The sequence below is a fragment of the Phoca vitulina genome, unplaced genomic scaffold (genome assembly GCF_004348235.1).
Source record: "Phoca vitulina isolate PV1807 unplaced genomic scaffold, GSC_HSeal_1.0 scaffold6, whole genome shotgun sequence".
In the NCBI taxonomy this organism is placed as follows: Eukaryota; Metazoa; Chordata; class Mammalia; order Carnivora; family Phocidae; genus Phoca; species Phoca vitulina.
This window is the reverse complement of record NW_022589709.1, coordinates 58,832,155-58,848,454: the sequence shown is the minus strand read 5'-3', so window position 1 is coordinate 58,848,454 and position 16,300 is coordinate 58,832,155. Positions and strand designations below refer to the sequence as shown.

At 33.9% G+C, this 16,300-nt stretch overlaps 1 protein-coding gene across 4 annotated transcripts in view; it reads left to right on the top strand.

Moving 5' to 3' along the window:
• Positions 1 to 16,300, top strand: part of TRAPPC13 (trafficking protein particle complex 13) — a 38,393-nt gene that overhangs the window by 17,999 nt on the left and 4,094 nt on the right. For 2 of the 4 annotated variants that reach the window (XM_032404327.1, XM_032404326.1), the window contains exons 5-10: positions 3,670 to 3,797; positions 6,541 to 6,613; positions 7,935 to 7,979; positions 11,124 to 11,141; positions 13,125 to 13,258; positions 15,204 to 15,402. In XM_032404327.1, coding sequence (XP_032260218.1) covers positions 3,670 to 3,797; positions 6,541 to 6,613; positions 7,935 to 7,979; positions 11,124 to 11,141; positions 13,125 to 13,258; positions 15,204 to 15,402 — 597 coding nt within the window. The remainder of the gene's footprint in view (positions 1 to 3,669; positions 3,798 to 6,540; positions 6,614 to 7,934; positions 7,980 to 11,123; positions 11,142 to 13,124; positions 13,259 to 15,203; positions 15,403 to 16,300) is intronic. The other 2 variants (XM_032404329.1, XM_032404328.1) reach the window with 1 other exon arrangement.

The window sequence follows — 16,300 nt, the reverse complement described above, 5'->3', positions numbered from 1 at the left end:
TTTTCTTTCCTGAATTCAATCAACTATTTACATTCTTCTCTAACAAAATTTTAGCCCCATGCTAAAACAACACCACCAACAAATTTAGCTTTGTTTTTAAAATTTCTCATTCTAGGTGTTTTTTTATATTTCGTATGTTCTCTTGAGGGTATTTAATTCAGTTTGAGTATTTTACTATAGTTTTCTCTTAGTATACAGTAGTTAGTTCACTATTGGTTTTGGGTGGCAGTTTTTATCAGGGAATTGTCTCAGTTCTCATCTACTTTTATAGTATTTTTTGTATAGATGAAGACTGTTGGTAGCTTTGCATTCTGTGAAATGTAGTTTGGGTGCTTTGATATTCCTAATTCAAAAACACCCTCTTAAAGCATTGTGAGCAAAGTGTGGTTTCTTTACTGGGTGGCTTTTGGGAAGGCTGATGGAGGAGGAAGGGGTTGTGTGTTCCTTAAATTTTCTTTTTTTTTTTTAAGATTTTATTTGTCAGAGAGCGCACAAGCAGGGGGAGCGGCAGGCAGAGGGAGAAGCAGGCTCCCCTCTGAGCAGGGAGCCCGACGTGGGGCTCGATCCCAGGACCCTGGGATCATGCCCTGAGCCGAAGGCAGACGCTTAACCGACTGAGCCACCCAGGAGCCCCAAATTTTCTCTTTTCATGTGAATTGTAGTGTCCTAAATTTTTCCTCTTCCCTCCACAGTTTCCAAAAGGTGTCTCTCCTTTTAACTCTTTTTCAAAACCCTGACGTGTTTTCTTTCCTGTCAAACAACTGTTACGTCCCTTTCCTATAGACCGTGCTCTCATCTTCCGGTAATGCCCTTTCTCAGTATTTTCACGCTTAGAACAGACTTTGTCTTTCTGGAAGTGGTTTAGATCAGTGTTAGACCTATCTCTTCTCTTTCTCTTCAGCTCAACTTTTCCTGAACTTCTCTTATTCTTTGCAAAGGCTTATGGCAAGAGCATGAGAAATAGCTTACAAAAATTTGATATTTGCCTACTTACAGGTAATTTGAAGTTTGGACATTTGCTGCTTTCTACTTATACTAACACAAGGTTTAGTATAGTTTTATTTGTTTTTGTTTTGTTTTTTGTTTTTGTTTTTGTTTTGTGGATGACTTGAGAGATCATAATTATACTGCTGCTATTACTTCAGCTACCCAGACTTCTGTCCTCAAAACTTTTTTTTATAACTCCTGGAATTTTGAAATCAAGAAGAGAGATTGTGAATCTGTACTTTTTTTATTCTTTTACTGTCAGCTTAGTTTTGTTTTTGTTTTTTGTTTTTTTTAAGATTTTATTTCTTTATCTGACAGAGAGAGACAGCCAGAGAGGGAACACAAGCAGGGGGCGTGGGAAGGGAGAAGCAGGCTTCCCACTGAGCAGGGAGCCCGATGCGGGGCTCGATCCCAGGACCCTGGGATCATGACCTGAGCTGAAGATAGGTGCTTAACCAACTGAGCCACCCAGGTGCCCCACCCCCCCCAAAACCCTCTGTTTCCTGGGGTCCAGGGTCCCTAGTCTCTCATGGTTCATCTCCCTTTCCGACTCTTGATTTCAGCTCAGGTCTGGATCTCAGGGTTGTGAGGTCAGGCCCCTCTTGAGAGAAAAAAAAAAAAAAGTATTCCCCTATCCCAGGCCAGCCTTCTATTTCTCCACTACTATTTTCCCCAAACATTTAAATTCAACAGAGGCAGGGATTTTGGTCCGTTTTGTTCACTGATGTATCTCCAGCTCCTGGCAAAGCCCTGGCCTATAGTAGGTAATAAGAAAGTAAATGGTTGGTGCAGCATTATTTATAATAGCGAAAAAGAAAAAAAGATGCAAGTGTTCAGCCGTATATATATTAATACTGTAGTTGTGACACTTAAAAAAATGACACAGAGGAAAACATACTGGACAGAAAGCCCATGGGTTTGAGTGTTTCTTTTTTTTAACCCCCTCTTCTCTGGTTTCTAAAATGTTTAAGGAATTTTTATTTATTTTTTTTTTTTAAAAAAGATTTTATTTATTTATTTGACAGAGAGAGAGCGAGAGCAGGAACACAAGCAGGGGGAGTGGGAGAGGGAGAAGCAGGCTTCCTGCCGAGCAGGGAGCCCGATGCGGGACTCGATCCCAGGACCCTGGGATCATGACCTGAGCCGAAGGCAGATGCTTAACAACTGAGCCACCCAGGCACCCCAGGAATTTTTAATCTTAGTTCCGTTACTTACTAGTTGTATAACCTTAGGGAAGTTGTTACTTCTCTGTGCCTTGGTTTTATTGTCTGTAAAATGGGAATAGTATGACTGCCTACTTAGGATTGTAGATATTAAATGAATAATGAGCTTAGAACAAGGCCTTGCACATAGAGAGTGCCCAATAAATTTGAGTTCCTGCTATTTTATAACTGAATATAACGACCAAAGAGATAGCACAAATAAATATCCCGCTTCACAGTGCCTAGCATTAAGAATGTTAGATTAGAATTAACTGCAGAAAACCTGTTAAGTTTTTTAAAAACAAAGACTTAATAGAATCCAAGCTTTTATATAAAAACTTCCCCTAATCCTTATGACCTAGCATGATCTTTACTTTCTGTGAATTTTTCTTAACATTTGCCTCAAAGTTTCATCATAACATCATTCAGTATTCAACACGTATTTATTAATTACCTAGTATGGTGTCAGGCATCAGGTTGTAGTAGTGAGTAAGAGAAGACAAAAGAGGTTTGTGCCTCCATAGACCTTACATTTTCGATAGGGCAGAAACAGGTATACAAAATACTAAAAATAAGTAACTAGAGATTGTGGTAAATGTTACAAGGGAAGTTAAATTTGAATGTGACAGAAAGTGACTGAGATTAAGGGAGGATGCCATTTATGACAATTAGAGTGAGAAATGTTCGAAAAGAAATAAAGGGGGAATGTAATAGAAAGCAACTGGGTATTATTTTAGAGAAGATAGTCCTTTCTTTGTTGGTGACCTTAATGCTGATGTCTAGTTCTACAAATACCATCTGATACTGTTTTGCATAGTACTTTATCTTTTAGTGTTCCATAGTAGCACATATGTACACATCTATCTCTGTCCCTGGGATATCCATCTGTATGTATGTTTTAAAGCCGTATATTCATATTGATGCCTCTCATTCCAACTCAACACCACAAGTTTCGTTGCAGCCTTCTCCCTTTCCTTATTTGCCCCTTTTTTTCTCCAAAGGTGAGAAGCTTCTCTCTTGTTATCCATAGTATTTTTTTTGTTTAGTCCTGGTATACACATAACTGTTGCAGAATTGCTAATCCATACCCCTGTGAACAAGCAAACATACTAGCTAGAGTACAATATTCGTGTGCCATTCTTTTTGTCTCTAGCTTTTGTTAGCCAAACTAACTTAGGTTAGTTCTTTTTTTCCCATTCCTCCTTCCCACTGTGGTTGTGTTCATTTGGTACTATTTGTATTCCATTACCTATTCCCCCTACTTCCTGGCTGATTTTTATTTATTTAATTTGGGTGTGCATGTATGAAACATGAACGTGGTTCTAAGCTACAGAGCTCTATAGAAAGATTGACACCAAGAAGTGTTGCTCCCCGTCAACCCTGCTTCCTTGTTCCTGCTCCCCTATTTTCACTCATACCCAGTCACACCCTGTAGGTAACCAGTCTCATTTGGATTTTTTTTTAATCTCTTTTTTTCAAGGCTGATCTTCAGACAAGTTCTCAGCGTTTAAATCTTTCAGCCTCCAATGCTGCAGTGGCTGAACTTAAACCTGATTGTTGTATTGATGATGTCATACACCATGAAGTAAAGGAAATTGGAACACACATGTAAGGATTAATTTTACTAGTTCTCAAAGGCTTTTACTTATGTATGCCTTTATTTGAAATTTTCGCTTTACGTACATTTAGCATCAAGCCTAAGAATCTACTTAGGAAGGAATTTAATGTTATAAGCTTACGTGCTTACCACAAACGAACTTTAAACAAAATGTTTGTTTTATAGGGGAAAATATGTTAATTTATTTTCCTTTATTTCTGTTTTCGTGTTTGCATCTACAGACGATCTTATACAAAAAATAAAAAGCCATACAAATGTTTAAAACCCAGGTACCACTCTGACTGAAAGTACATTTATTATTTTTTGAAATGCTAGGAACTGACATTATAGTGTTTATTTTTAAATTACAACTTTTCAGTTCTGTACAACTTTTCAGTTCTGTATTTAACTATGTATGTACACTTTACCCTGAGAATTCAGAAATACAGAACCAAAGTAAGACAAGCTATGAGAAAAAAATCTCAAATTATGTATTCCTGGCCTATGTATATATTTCAGTGTGAATCCTCTATTTTTCTTTGTCTGAGAGGCAAATATGAAAATTTCAGCCATTTAAAGTAATTTTAGACTTCATCTGCCTTACCATCCCCACATACAATCAATTTACAAAGTCCTGTTAGTTCTTACTAACTGTATGTCATTATCCCCCCCTTCTTCATCTCCACCTATGTCACCATTTTTGCCTCTCTTCCGTGACTTAAAGAAGTATATAACATTAGCTGTTAATCAGTTCATTGTGGTGACATCTCTTTTGTAGGCACTTCTTGGTATATATTCTGTGGTTGGTATAAGCTTTGGAGTCAAAATCTAAAGAGTTCAAATTTCACCTCCATCATTTATTAATTACGTGGTCTTGGATAAGTCACTTAACTCTTCAGTGATCTACCACCACCCTTAGAAAATTCTTTGTATTGGCTTTACAAAGTTCTCTAGAACCTAATCCTTACCAGCCGCTTTAGTTCTTACCTTTTCTCACTCCTCCCTCTTTTATACTGAGTCGTATTGGAAGTCTCTTTCTTTTGCACTCCTCTATGACTTGAGATAAATTCTTCCTTTCCTAAGGAATGCCTCTGTTCTTTTTCTAGCTTACTTCCACTTCTTCATATCTCAGATTCACCATGACTTCTCGAAGAGGCTTTCCTGACCTCCAAGACTAAATTAAATACCCCTTTTAATGTATTCTATAACATCCACAACTTGTCATTTTTTCGGTCTTCTACTTAAAATTAATTACTTAGTGCCTGTCATTTCCATTAGAGTATGAGTTCCATGAAGTCGGCTGTATCTCCACAATCTACCAGGGAATAGTGGTCAGTATTTGTTGAAATAGAGTTTATTGAAATTTATTGAATTTTTTGTTACATTTATTATAATGATTAAATTTTATTAAAAATTTGTTAAGTTTATTGAAGTTTATTAAATGTGTAAAAACCTCCTTTCAGAGAAAATGATTCTCTTGTGGAATTAAATAGCAAATAATGACATGGAACTCAAATCTAAATCTGGCTTCCAAAAACCCATACCCTGCTATACTGCTTCCTACTGTGAGCAGTTACTGTGTTTTTGATCAACTCTGTATCCCTAGACCTGGCTTATGTACACTTAACTTATAGAAGAGAAATTGAAGTTCCTGTAATGTCACCACAGAGTGTAACCACTATTAAAATATTAATATACGATTTTCTAGTTTTTTTATGTGCGTTTATATAACAGATTTGTATAAATAATTTAAATAATATTTTTCAAAATTTTGATCAGATCAAGATGGTTTTATCTTTTTCAGTGCACTGTGAACATTTTCCCACTTGAATCAGTGTTCTTTGAAAACATTATTTTTAAGATAGTTTTATATTATATTCTTGGACCATATACTTTAATTTGTTTACACCAATGTTGGACTTTAGATTATTTCTAGTCTCCTGCTGTTATAAATAACACAGTAATGAGCACCTTAGTATTTCCTGTGGTAGATTGCTTGTAGTGGGTTTACCATAGGGGCATATAAGCATTTTTAAGACTCTTACTTAAGGCTTGTTTTCTAAATCTCTTATAACCACAAGCAGTGTAGAGAGTCACTTTCTCTAAACCCTCACCAATCATGGTAACACCTCTAAAGAATTTTTTCAAATCTTAAGAGGTAGAAAAATTGTGTCTCGTTATTTTATTTCTTTGACTTCTTGTGAGGCTGAACATTTTCACATTTTTGTTAGCCATTTATGGTACTGTGATCTATCTATGTATCCTTTTCTCCTATTTTGAGCAAGACTCTAATGTTTTGCTTACGAGATTCATTTTGTTAGAAGTATTTTATCCCATTTTGTCTGCTTTTTGTTTTAATGTGGTTTTGATTTATTCAGTTTATAAATTTATAAGACTTTTCCATTGCCCATTTATATTAAAGTCTTTCCCCATCCTAGGATTTTTTTGAATTTGTATTTTTTTCTTCTAATTTATATGAACACTTAATTTGTACATACAACTATTTGATTATTCTGGGATTTGTTTTGGAATATATTTCACCATGGTATATTTAATTTTGCTAATCAGAGTTTTCTTGTTCATGGAATTACATTTTTATCTGCTAAAACTCTTTTTTTCCTACTCTAGGCTCATTTGGCTTCACTTTTACACCATTGGTATTAATATTTTCCAAATTTGTGAGTAGAATTGAGGTGTATTAGATTTATTATTAAACAAAATCAAAGATGATTCAAAGATATCTTTCCATTTCAGCTTGGTGTGTGCAGTGAGCTATACAACTCAGGGTGGAGAAAAAATGTATTTTAGAAAATTCTTCAAATTTCAGGTATTAAATGTGACAATGTAAATAGTTTTTAGATGCCTTTTTTCCCCCTATGAAGTTATTCCTATTAACTGCAGTGAAAACAGGCTCCAGATAAAACAAGTAGCTTCATATGTTTGGATTTGTCATATTACTAGAAATCTAAAGTCAGACTAAATTAAGTAAAAGCAGAGAAATTATCATTGTCAGTGTAATATTTCACCTGAAGTTTTTTTTAAGTTTCTTTATTATTATTATTTTTTTTTTTGTAATCTCTGTACCCATCAAGGGGCTCGAACTCCCACCCCCAAGATCAAGAGTCATACACTCTTCTGACTGAGCCAGCCAGGCACCCCTCATTTACGGATTTTTATCCATAAAAAATTGTCCTGTTTTTATGCCTTGACAAAACTCACAAGAATAAACAAGAGGGATAAAATGAGTGTAAAGTCCAGATAAATTAAGTGTAAATCATATCAAATTTCTAAAGAAATATTTAAATGAGAGATAATTGACTTGGGCTGAGTGGACCAAGCTTCCTTCCGGTATTCCATGAGTCCAAAGTTGTAGGTAGAGTTCTGTATTTATACACAGTTTTCACTCCATGATTAAAAATAGTTGAAAACCACTGGTTTAACATAGGCAAGTATATGCGAGAAGGGATGAGATGACCATATATAACTAAATTAGATCTAGATATTATGCTATATATATTTTTCATACCTGTTTTTAAGTGGAAGAAAAAGTACTATCAGTAGGAATGAATGAATGAATGAATGAATGAATAAATAAATAAAATGTACCCAGATTTATTTTGGGGCACCTGGCTGGCTCATTAGGTGGAGCATGTGACTCTTGATCTTGGGGTCTTGAGTTCAAGCCCCATGGTAGGCGTAGAGATTACTTGAAAAAACAAAACTTTCTTAAAAAAAAGGAAAAAATTTTGCTATTGCTTTGCTGTATCATTAAGATTTTGCATGCCCTTTAAAAGAAAATAAAAGATTTGTCTGCTTATTTTAATAAACATTTTTGTGGAATACATATAGAAAAATACATAAAATACATGTATTGAGTTTAGCAAAATATTATGAAGTAAACACACATGTAACTCATGTGACTGTCACCCAATTAAGAAATGATGGTTGTCTTTTAGAAATGTATTTGGGATTGTTGTTTGGTTTTCTTGTTGTTGTTTTTGCAAAAATAATTGCATAGCTATTAAAAAAGCTTTTTACAATTAAAATTGGAAAATGCCTTTGACAGATTTAAGCCCTGTGATTTAAAATAAATAAAAATAAATGGTCAAATGATAATCTCCTCTGATTGATATGCTTTATTCAACTAGGTTCTCAAACCATTGGATGTGAAAACCAAATTTTACAATGCGGAGGTAAGTGTTCAGCACTTAATAGGAATTCAGATAAAACAGTAAGATCTTATTTGACTAAAATTCTGATGTATTACATTTCATTTCATGTTGAAGTAAATTGCTGAGAGGACTGTGAATTATTTGTGAAAAATGAGCCTAAAATTCAATCAGAAGAGAATAATTTCATTGTAGATCTTTTAATCTGCTGTTTTTAAATTACATAGAATCAGTATATCTTGAATTTTATTCTTGTTAATTTCATGATGCTTTCACCTGCTTTCATTAAATGATTGCCCTAAACTTCCATTTAATGATTATTATTGCTGTCTAAAAACATCAGCAATTTGTTAAATATTTACAGTGTGATTCTGATACCATAAAAATTGAAGTAGTCAATCTAATCCTGCAAAAATGATTTAATATTCTTGGAAAATATTGATAAATAGAGCTCAGGAAATTAAATTCTTTGTCCTGGGAAATCAGTGTGTCAGGTGCAGTTTAGTTCTTAAGTTCAGTGAATGGTTAGAAATACTTTTTGGGAGAAACAAGTTTGGCAAAAATAGAAATATGGTAACATTTAGAATAGAAGTTTATCTTCTATTCGAACAAAAGAGATAAAATAGACTTTGCCATAGAAGGAAGATTTTATTGTTCGGATTTCTTTTTTAAAATTCTACTTAAAAAAAAAATAAAATAAAAATTCTACTTTATCTTGGCTTCTAGAGTTCCACAAAAAGCAGATTTCCTAATGGGCCCCTTACTCCTGCAAAAATCTCATCTTTCATACCACAGTGATAAATTCAGAAATACTAAAATACAGTATTTTAAAATAAAAATTCTGTCTTTATTACTCTAAACCAAATGATCAGAAATTTGTAGTACCATGTCAAATTTGGTATGTATTTTTACCATCAGCATCTGAGTTTTTATTCAATGTAGTTTGTACTATAACTGGGCATACCAGGAGGTATCTAAGATAAGGAATCTGACCTGCAGTAAAGCAGGAAAAAAGAAAAAAGTGCATAAAGTAATAAAACTACCTAGTATAGTATATATAGTGAATTTGAAGTACTATAGGAAGTCTGGGGCTGAGATTTTACAGTAGTCTTCAGAGAAGATGAGAAGGGAAACTGGAGCGGAGTCTGGAAATAATAGATGTTGGAAACATAAAAGTGTCAAAGCAGTGAAGGCATTCTAAACAGAATTACAAATGCACATGGAATATTGAGTACATAAGTGAAGAATATACATATTTCATGGGAGGATACAGTCTCATCAAGGGGATTACTAGATGTTTAGAGTTAACATTTCAGGGGGTCAGGGAGTTGCCATACTACATGTGTGTTCTGCCTTTTTTGTTTTACTGGACTACTTTTGATTAATTATAGTATAGCTATTCTGCTTATTGAATTTTAAGTGGTCTTAATTTATCATTTTGCTGGGAAAGAGTTCATCCATAGTATGAAGGAAGATAGGTAACTATTCTGCTAGAATACGTATGTTTGCAAATTAGAAGCCAGTAGGGCTGTAGGAGGTCTTTTTCTTATAATTGACTCCTAGGAAGGCACATACTAAACTATTTTAGGTTTTCTTTGCTGCAAATGTGGTGGTACATTAAGATACTTGTCAAATAGTTTTATAACACTAATATTCAGAGTGATTTTTGCAGTTTTTTTAAATTACTAATTATTCCATGAATAATATTATAAATGTGATATACTCCCCAAAAGGAAGGGGGAAAAACCCCACAATTCTACCACACCAAAAAAATAATGGGCTTTTCATTAATTCATGTTCTCTTTCAGATTTTACTCACTTATTTTTAATACTGGTTTTTTAATCATAGTAACAGTTTGCTGCTTTTTTCAGTTAACATTATAAACAGAATCTGGAATCTTTGCCAACAAACATCAGCTAAAAAAATTTGTGAAATTCTGAACCTTTGAAAATAGAGATTTCTTTAAAAACCAGGAGCGAACAAATAGTATTTTTAGGGTCTCTAGGATATTCAGTATTACCTATTAGGCAGACAAATACTATTCAGCCTGTAGGACCAAGCAGATTCTATTGACCCCAATTAGAAAATTCAGGTAAATTATAGGAGTTCTCAAACCACACTGATACCAGTAGGTGATGTTTATTACTCTGTGCCATAGTTCTTACACATTGACTTTTATTAGCCCCACATTGGTCTCAAACATGTTTTTTTACACTGTTTCTAATAATTCTAGTAATATGTGAATCACTGAAAGGAAAACAAGTTTTATGAGAAACTTTGTTGTAATCTTCTAAAATAGGAAAGAAGATTGGTGACATTAGCAACTAGGATTCAAACATTGGGTCACCTGCTGGGAATAGGGCTCCATACCAGGTACTAGAGAGAAATAAATATAAACTGGACATCTTCCCAATCCTCAGGGTACTTAGATCTAGTGGAGGAGACAAACATGAGAAAATTGCAATGTAAGCACCACCCCGTAGATCATAAAGTATACTTAGACTCCGGGAACATCAGAGGTGAAAAAGTATTTTTAGCAATGGGTTGGACAAAAGAGGCAACATTTGAGATGAGCCTTGATAAACAAGTAGTCTTAGAAGTATATATAAAAAAAAAACAAACTATAAAATATATTAACAAGAAAAGAATAAACTCTCAGTTGTCTGATGTGGTCTAGCCCAGCATTTCCTGAAGAGTAATGCATGGAACTCTAATCACTGAAGATGCTCCTTGAAAAAATGCTTCCATTAGTAGATAAATTTAGGAGAAGCTGTATAGTACAGTGTATAACTACTCTGATTGTGGAGGAGAGTGTATAACCATCCTAAGTAATCCATGAAGAATTACAGTGTAGGTAAAGAATTTCTAGAACTAGAAAGGCATGCGATATACCTTTCTCACCCAAATGTGTCCTTGAATATTTGCTCCTGTTTAAATATTCACCTAGAATGTTCTCTGTTCATTTAACCATAGCAGTTTCACCTATTTAGAAAAATGATGTCATATTCCTTTGTTACTTTCTGTTTACTTCTTTGTTTTACTAATGCTGTCTTGTTTAGAAAATTAAAAAAAAATGCAGAAATGCATTTTATTTTAAAGTTAGTTATTCTTTTTCTTTAACATTTAATTCTGATTTTTCTAATTTTTCTTTTTTATTTTTCCATTAGAGTGACCTCAGTTCTGTGGTAATTTGATTTTTTATTATAAATTTATATGCTTTTCTTACTTACCACTTTTTGACTCTGCCTAATTAATCTCTCTTTACAAAACATAGTGGAAAAACAAAGTTAGTTGTGAATACCACCTATTGTGACTTTAAAAGATGTATGTAATTTGTACTTTTTATATTATATTGATTATCTTCCTCTCTGGGGAAAAATTAAATTGAAGATTAAATTATCATATTGAAACAATTATGCTCTCATTTTTAGTGTTTTTCCTTTGGGTGTTTTTTAAAAGAGGCATGTTAACCTCGTTAAAAATAGCCTTGGGATTTTCAACATTTTCCTATAAGATTCTTTACTATAATTCTTTGAGGTAAACTCTCTAGTTGAAATTTATCTTCAAGTGCACAGTGGTTTTAGTTTTATGTCTGGGTCAGGTAAAGTTGGCCCTTTGACATTAGTAAACAGAAGAACCTCAAATGTCCCCAAGTTGGCTAAAGTCATATTTTCAAATTTCTATGTAATATAAGCAGCATTTGCTTATCATATATGACTTACATAACAACAACATCAACTGCTGTAGCACAGAATTCTTAATTTTTCAAGTGTCAAATTACTTTGTACTAACTGTTCAAACTAACTTAATTTTCCATTATGCTGCTTGTTTTTCTTTCATTTTATCTAATCTCTTCCTAAATTTAAGCAGAAAATTGCATTTTTAAATTTGAAATGTGGGCTGTGGTTATATTTTTAAAAGCAATGGATTGATGGGATATATTTACTTTTTTTTTTTTTTTTGAGAAAAAGTAACAGGATATTGCCTTTAAGTGGCACATTCTTTTAGACTGATAAATCGTTGTATTTCAGTTTTCATTTGAGCACATGTGCCAAGAACTAAAGAATCTGTTTTAGTTTAGATGATAATACATTACACTATAACTTCATCATTACATTTTTGCAAATGATTTCCATTTTCCTGGATTTAATGTTTAAAATGTTTATTAGTGCCAGATTTCTTGGGTCATATTTTATTTTTTTTATTTCCGTATATATATTACTCTGAAACTTTTGAACAAAATAATTATTGAATATCCTTAGTGTGTCACTTTCTATATAGGTTTATTTCAAAAATGAACCAAGTTCTCTGTTACCCTTCAGTTATACACAAAAAAAGCCAAATCACATAAAAAGAAGGATGTTTAATATAAATAATCTAAATTTAATCCCTAAATTTTAGGAAATAAAAATTTTGTATAAAAGTACATATTTAAATTACCCACTCATTAAAATATTGCTGAATAGCATTAGTTTTCAAATCTGTCTAAGGCTACAGAATACCTTATGTTTGATTTAGAAGCTCTATGACTGTCAAGTATAATTCACATACATTTTTTTAGCCCTAAGTATACATTTTAAATGAACCAAGAAATCACTAATGACCACTAACAAATTGCTTTAATTAAAAAGTTAAATCCTTTAAAATTATAGAATAGACTGATTATTCACTGTACTAGTGGTCCCTATACTTCCTAAACTGAAATAATATGACCATTGAAAACTATATTATGATAGAATATATAATATATATTATATATATAATGGAGACCTAATTATATTAACATATCACTGAAATGATAGGTACATAGGTATATTCATCTTACTAAATGGCATTTTAACATTTTAATGACTTACTAGAATTAGGGTATCTGTGAATGAAATTCCAGTAAAATAACAATTTTTGGATATTGATACAAAAAATATTACAGTTATCCCCCATCCATTGTTTGACAAGTTATCAGTTAACTAACACTTGACTTTGCCCCTGTTAATTACGTTAGGATGAAGATTTCTTTTCTTGCATTAATTATGGTAACTTTGATTTGCAGGCATGAACTAATCACAGTTGTGGTTAATATTTTTTCTTCATATAGATCAGGTATTTTTGTTGAGGTAAATATTTTAAATACCATTACACTTTGGTGGATATTTTTTTCATATCCTCAGACTGATGAAGTATTTCTCGAAGCCCAGATTCAGAATATTACAACCTCACCCATGTTTATGGAGAAAGTTTCATTGGAACCATCGATAATGTACAATGTAGCAGAATTAAACTCAGTCAGCCAAGCTGGAGAATGGTAAATATGAATTACAAAGTGTTTCTTTTTAAGTATATGAACTTTTCTAACACTTTTATTCTTGGATGGTTTGTAATTTGTATTTTAATTAATAGACCTTATTTTTCTTAGGGCAGTTTTTTTTTTTAAGATTTTATTTATTTGAGAGAAAGAGTGAGAGAGACATGATCACAAGCAGGGGGTGATGGGTAGAGGGAAAAGCAGACTCCCCAATGAGCAGGGACCCCCCCCCAACTCACCCCCACCCCCCGCCATGCCACTGGATCCCAGGACACTGGGATCATGACCTGACCCAAAGGCAAATGCTTAACTGACTGAGCCACCCAAGCGCCCTCTTAGGAAGTTTTATGTTCACAGAAAAATTGATCAGAAAACAGAGTTCCCACATGCCCTTCCCTCTACTCATAGTCCCCTTATTATTTACATCTTGTTTTAATGTGGCACATTTGTTAAGTTGGTGAACCAATATTGATAACTTTTATTCATTACAGTCCATAGTGTACATTCGGGGTTCACTCATGTCCTACATTTTGTGGGTTTTGACAAATGCAATGACATGTAATCACCATTACTGTATTACACAAAATAGTCCCAGTGCCCTAAAACTCAACTGTGCTTCACCCATTCATTCCTCCCTCCACAGAAAAATACAAAGATCCTAGCCATTTGCATTTTATGTTTTGCTGTTGGAAGCACTGTCTTTTAATTTTTATAATTCAGTGAGGTAAATCTGAAACTGTTCATCCTTTCCTGCAAATGATAAAATTGAGGCATGGGAAGGAATGATGGAGAGGTTAGAAAGGATAAAGGTGAAGGGTGAGTTTTAAGAATATTCTGTCAACATTAAAAGGAGTGGGCATAGGAATAGATCTAGTTTTTTTACAAAAATGAAATACATATGTCTTTCTGTAGGTGATTTAAAAGAGGAAGAATAAATAAATATAAAGTTGACCTTAATATGGATAAGAAGGTAATAGCTGGAGAAAGTACCTGATTTCATTCATCAAGAATGAAACATTTACTTTTTATCTTATTATGATGGTTGAATTCAGTAAAGTTTGTAGCCTTCCAAATCCCCCCTGAGGAAAACAGTAACTTTCCAGTCTTCCCCTGATCTTTTAGTTCATTAAAAAATGATCACTGGGGCACCTGGGTGGCTCAGATGGTTAAGCATCTGCCTTCGGCTCGGGTCATGGTCCCGGGGTCCTGGGATCGAGCCCCGCATCGGGCTCCCTGCTCGGCAGGAAGCCTGCTTCTCCCTCTCCCTCTCCCCCTGCTTGTGTTCCCTCTCTCACTGTGTATCTCTCTGTCAAATAAGTAAATAAAATCTTTAAAAAAAAAAAAAAAAGATCACTTCGTTTACAATGGTATGTTTCTTTTTCCAAACTATTTTCTTTGAATTATAGAGAAATGGGACAGAATACTTTAGGTTTTGATTTCTGTTGCATTTTTTTCAGGTAATTGATACATACCCAGTATTTTAGGTAATATATTGCATTCTATTATAAGGAACTTAAAGATTTTCCCTGTCACCTGAAAAATTTAAAGAAAAATAAATCCTCTCAGTTCAGGTCCTTTTTCATTTGTATTGAAACCACTGATCTGTTCTATTGAAGATATTTGGATGGTAAATCATTCAGTTCCTGTCCAAAGGAACAATCACAGCCATGGTTTTTCTTTTTTATTAAAACGACGCTAGGGGCGCCTGGGTGGCTCAGTCGTTAAGCGTCTGCCTTCGGCTCAGGTCATGATCCTAGGGTCCTGGGATCGAGCCCCGCATCGGGCTCCCTGCTCGGCGGGAAGCCTGCTTCTCCCTCTCCCACTCCCCCTGCTTGTGTTCCCTCTCTCGCTGTGTCTCTCTCTGTCAAATAAATAAAATCTTTAAAAAAAAAAAAAAAAAACGACGCTAGAGAAATTTCTCCATCTCTCTCTCCACCCCTCTCAGTGTAACTACGTTTGGGTCAAGAGCGTATTTGCAGCCCATGGATACACGCCAGTATTTGTACTGCCTAAAACCCAAGAAGGAGTTTGCAGAAAAAGCAGGCATCATTAAAGGAGTAACAGTAATTGGAAAATTGGATATAGTGTGGAAAACAAATCTAGGTGAAAGGGGAAGATTACAGACCAGCCAACTTCAGCGAATGGTGAGTCTAGAAAAAACATCGGAGGGGGTTTTGGTGTTTGGGGGTCAGATAGTTAGAACAACTTAAATTTTCCTAGGTGCATCACTAAAAATCAGCACTGTAAAAGGCATTAATATTATCCATAAATAAAAGATAAAAGACTAATAATTTTACTGATCTCTAGGTAGAAACTTGGTATTGAGATGAATGAAAAATGTTCAAATGTTAATTTATCCATAATACATGGATTGTTACTCTACCAAATAGAAATTAAATTACTGCTCACCAATTTTTCCTCCCTGTGGTATCTCATGCTCACTGTTCATCTGACTTCCACTACGTTAAAGGTTTTTTTTGCAATGTCCTGAAACTCTTGGACTTACTACATTCACCAACTCAGTTCATACTTTTTTTAAAGACTTTGAGAATCTGAGTCATCTGAAATTCAGAAAGTGAGTCCTGTTAAAGTTATCTTATAAGCATTACTTGACTATTTTACCTCATTTCTGCTCTTGAAGTAGGGATGGCTACAGTCCTTTCTCCTGTGCTAGTGAGAGTATTGCTACAGAATGTTCCCTTTATACTGAATATTAAATATTGTGATATATTCTTTAAAAATTACTCTTCTTTTACTATTTCAGGTAATAAGTTGGGGGGAAAAAAGATTATCACTGAACCTATTTTAAAATATAGCCGTTAGCTATCATCTTGCCATGGATATTCCAAGCTTTGATGTTTCTATGGTCTTTTGTGGATGGACATGTTTGTTTGTTTGTTTTCCTGGATCTTTTCACAGCAATCTTACTCTATCTGTTTAGGCAATAACCTTTTTAGAGTTACGTGTATATGTATAAGCTATAGGATCTTTCGAAAGCATCCCTTTAAGATCAGACCTATTGAAGTTTCTTTACTATTTTAC